This window comes from Triticum urartu, chromosome 3A, assembly GCF_056163025.1.
Source record: "Triticum urartu cultivar PI428250 chromosome 3A, HENAU_Tu73, whole genome shotgun sequence".
NCBI classification, from domain to species: domain Eukaryota; kingdom Viridiplantae; phylum Streptophyta; class Magnoliopsida; order Poales; family Poaceae; genus Triticum; species Triticum urartu.
Window position 1 is genome coordinate 734,822,699 of NC_141875.1, and position 3,919 is coordinate 734,826,617.

At 40.9% G+C, this 3,919-nt stretch overlaps 1 protein-coding gene across 1 annotated transcript; it reads right to left on the reverse strand.

The window, feature by feature from the left end:
* Positions 1-868: 868 nt before the first annotated feature.
* LOC125549530 (protein FAR1-RELATED SEQUENCE 5-like) lies at positions 869-3,462 on the reverse strand. The gene is made up of 3 exons (XM_048712924.2): positions 3,379-3,462; positions 1,555-3,281; positions 869-1,477 (listed from the first exon to the last, which is right to left on the reverse strand). Exons 1-3 carry the CDS (start codon positions 3,460-3,462, stop codon positions 967-969), a joined length of 2,322 nt encoding a protein of 773 aa, XP_048568881.2. The 3' UTR covers positions 869-966.
* Positions 3,463-3,919: the final 457 nt, after the last annotated feature.

Here is a 3,919-nt window from a genome sequence, read left to right on the forward strand (position 1 = left end):
CCTGTAGAGATGTAGGCTGCCGAAGATGTACTAGTGCAGTGCTTGTATCCTATATGGAGTCAGTTTGCTTATATCCTGAAGCTGTAGGCTGTAGTAACAGATTGTACTAGTGCAATTCTTGCTCACATGGTCATATTAGTGAAATTCCTGTCAGTTTGCCTGGCATTTGAAAAAAAAAACCCTTCGCTGCTACTGTGAAATAATTCTGTGACTAGTTCAGTTATGCATTGAAAAAATTGGTGACTTCATGTGGTCAAAACATGTAGTGATCAGTAACCTTTTGACTTAAAGGAAGTGGTCTGCAACAGCATTGTCCGGTTTTGAGATCAATGCCATAAGCAAAAAGTCAGTATGAGAGGTTCCCATGAAGTGACTAGATCCATTATGTGTTGAAACTTTCTGAGTTATCGTGGTTGAAGCAAATACTGTTCAGTAAAGCTTCTGAACTATGAGAAGTGGCTTGCGATGTGTTTGTTCAGTTTTGAGATCAAACATATAAGCGATGCGACACTATGAAAAGTTTATTGAACATTTGCCCTAGGTCTTGGTTGATCAAATAAATTGACAAAACTGCATTGTTTGTCCTTGTACGATGCTAGTCTGAGGAAAAATATTGGTGCAACAGCAAGCATGGTCAACATTTGAAATCCTGAACTTCAGCTTCATATTTAATCATCTAACGGATATGAAGGGGCAATAAAAATGCATGTACTGCCACTATACAGCCTCTCAAGTTACATAGAAACCAGAAATGTCATCATGCTTCCATACTTGGTAGAAAAACATTAAGTGGATACATATGTTCAATATTCTGTAACAATTTGACAAGCATCAAAACTTGTCAGAAATCAACTAAACTTTAATTGGATATAACACAAATTCTGATCCATTATATGACTTCAGTATATCAAATTGCAAATAATATAACATAGATTAAATCATTATTTTCTTGGACAATTTTTCATATCAGGAAGCACCATTTGGTTGCACATCTTCCGCAATCAAGCTCCTTTTCCCTTGAATAGTTTTGCTTGGACAATTGCGACTATCATGAAACACCATTTGCTTGCATGTCTTGCACAAGCGTGCAACCTTTAACTTCGCTTCTTTGTCCTTCCTTTTCCTATCACCCTCCTTGATCTCCTTTCCACTCTTTATTCTTTTGCATCTCCCCACGGTACGAACATCAGTTGGTGGATGTATATCAACTTCTGTAGGAATATTACAACCAATAAAAGCCTCATATTCGTCTTGCCTAGTGTTCTGTGTGGCTGCAGGGACCATTTGGTCTAAAGGCGCCTCAATGCTCAACACACTTGATGTTAAGAAGTCCATGCCTTCATTTGAGTGCTTTGCCTTTTGAATCAACTCTTCCATCTTATCACGTACAGTCGAAATCTTCTTTCTCGTGGCTGCATCTAGTGAATCTGTGGGCTTTTCTTCTAGTAGGTTCCCCTGTTCATCATAAACATTCTCCCTGCAAAGGAAATAAGATATTGTTAGTCCTATGATTTTGAAATTAGAATAAGAAATTGATTGGCATGCATTTTTTACCTCTTGCACCGTTTCTGCCATCTTTTCATAATGTAATAGTTGGGAAGTTCATTTTGGTTCTCAATCCTCAACACTTGGATAATATGTCGACATGGAATACCGATTGACTCAAATAACTTGCACGGACAATTTGCTATCATGGTTGTAGTGTCATAGGAGACCTCCCTAACCTTACCAGATCGACCTCTCAGGGTCACCGTTTTTAACCCCACACCTTGTGTAATACCCTGAACACAACAATGATCTCTAGCAGCAATAACTTGTAGCTGAAATTTCTCGAATACCTCATATGTGAATACCTCACTACCTTGTTTCTCCATTGTCCATGGCGTAAATAGTTGTGGGGTGGTATGCATGCTTCTGTTGTCTGCCATTAATTCTTCCTCACGTTGGCATTCTAAAGCTGTGTCGAACCTAAGCCAGAACTCAACAAAAGCAAGCCTACGATGAATGAAACGGTTGAAAAAAGAATTTGCACTTTCTGACCTTGAAGTGGTTCGGAGCAAGCCCGCAAGAGATATATCCATAAAGTAGGCTGGTATCCATGTATCTCTAATGGTAAACCTCTTAGCTAACCACTCGTTATCCTCCAACCCAAAATCTGTAATGATGGAATTCCATTGTGACTCAAACTCACTTGCAGTTTCTGAACCCCAAACACATGAGTTCAACCTCGGCCAAAATTCAGAATCTTCCCTAATCAAAGGTCCAACTTTTTCAGGCACCTTTTCCATTATATGCCACATGCATAACCTATGCATAGTGGCTGGAAGAACTTTGTCAATACCATTCTTGATGCTAGCAGCTTCATCAGTTATGATGAGTCTAGGTGCTACCCCTCCCATTGCTTTTAGGAAGGTCTGAAATAACCAAATGTATGACTCATCCTTCTCATTTGATAAGAATCCAGCACCAAAAAAGACACTTTGTAAGTGATGATTAACCCCTGTAAATGGTGCAAATATCATGTTGTACTGCTTAGTGGTGTATGTAGAATCGAAGGATATCACATCACCAAAGTGACTATAGTTCTTCCTGCTTGTGGCATCCGCCCAGAACACACGCACCAGGTTCCCCTCATCATTCACCTCAAAATCATAGAAAAATGCTGAATTCACTTCCTGCTTTCTAGCTAATTGGGCCACAAACATTTGAGCATCTGCGTCTCTGATTTTATACCTGAGTCCGTGATAGTAATTTTGCAAGTCCCTCTTTGTGCACCCAGCATTCGGAATTCCACCCTCGCTAACTTGCAGGAGCCTGTATGCCTGGGAGGTTCCAATGCTTGCCTTATGACATGTGTATAAAGTATTCTTTGCCCTCTCACTAACTCTATGATTGGATCTGATCAAATGACGCTTATCAGGTGATACAAGACCATGAACATGATGCTCAATCCATGAGTCTATCTTGTAGGTGTTCTCCCCACAAAGTCTAACAAATATATGAGCATCACAACCGCATCGCGTGTTTGTCTGCTTATGTCTTTTCCTCAAGGGGTCATTAATCTCCTTAATATCTTTTGACTTGAATCCTTCTCTACTACACATGAAACGCTTAGTCCGGACCACCTTATTCTCAATCTTTTTCTGCTGTCCGATACGAACGCCAAAACCTGATTGATGTGCATATGCCTTGTAGAACTTCTCCACGGCCTCGAGTCCTTCAAATGTCATACCCACTTTAGGCTTCAAATGCTCATCACATTCAGGCGTAAAAGAAGAAGACTGCAATGTCAAGAATAAACGGAAATAAGTAATTTCATGTGTTCAGTATTTTTTTGGCAAATGCATGCATAGTTTCAGTTAGTGCAAACTGACTTACAAAGAGAGGTATGGTTGTGTTCTTTTTGGGCGTACTAAATCCCCCGGGGCTCATATGCATTTGAATGTTATTGATTGGATCCATACTTCTGCACATGTAGCTACACAATTAGCCTTGCAAAATACACTATGTATACACAAGGACTGAATTTGTCGGTTGTTTTACCTCAAAGTTTTGATGCCCACGTGTCTTTGATTGCAAGGGGTACTTGCTACTTGTCCGTGTCTAGTCGCCGCTGCAGCAGAATATTTCAGTTATACATGAGATGGATCAGATCGGGGAAGTACAAGCATGGGGCACTTGTTGGTGCTTATCTGGTTTGTGTTAAGTGTTAACATGGGAGTAGAGGAGCACGTAAAGGATTGGGATGCTACCTGCATGGGGGCGGCCGGGTGGGTGCCGGTGCACGTCAGGATCAAGTCGATCCAGATCAGACGTATGTGTAGTTCGGCGGCGGCGGCGGCGCACGACGCATACAGAAGTTGGGGTATTGTTGCAAAATTAAGTTGCTGCTTTTAGTCAGAGGGCGGGCGTGTAAGTG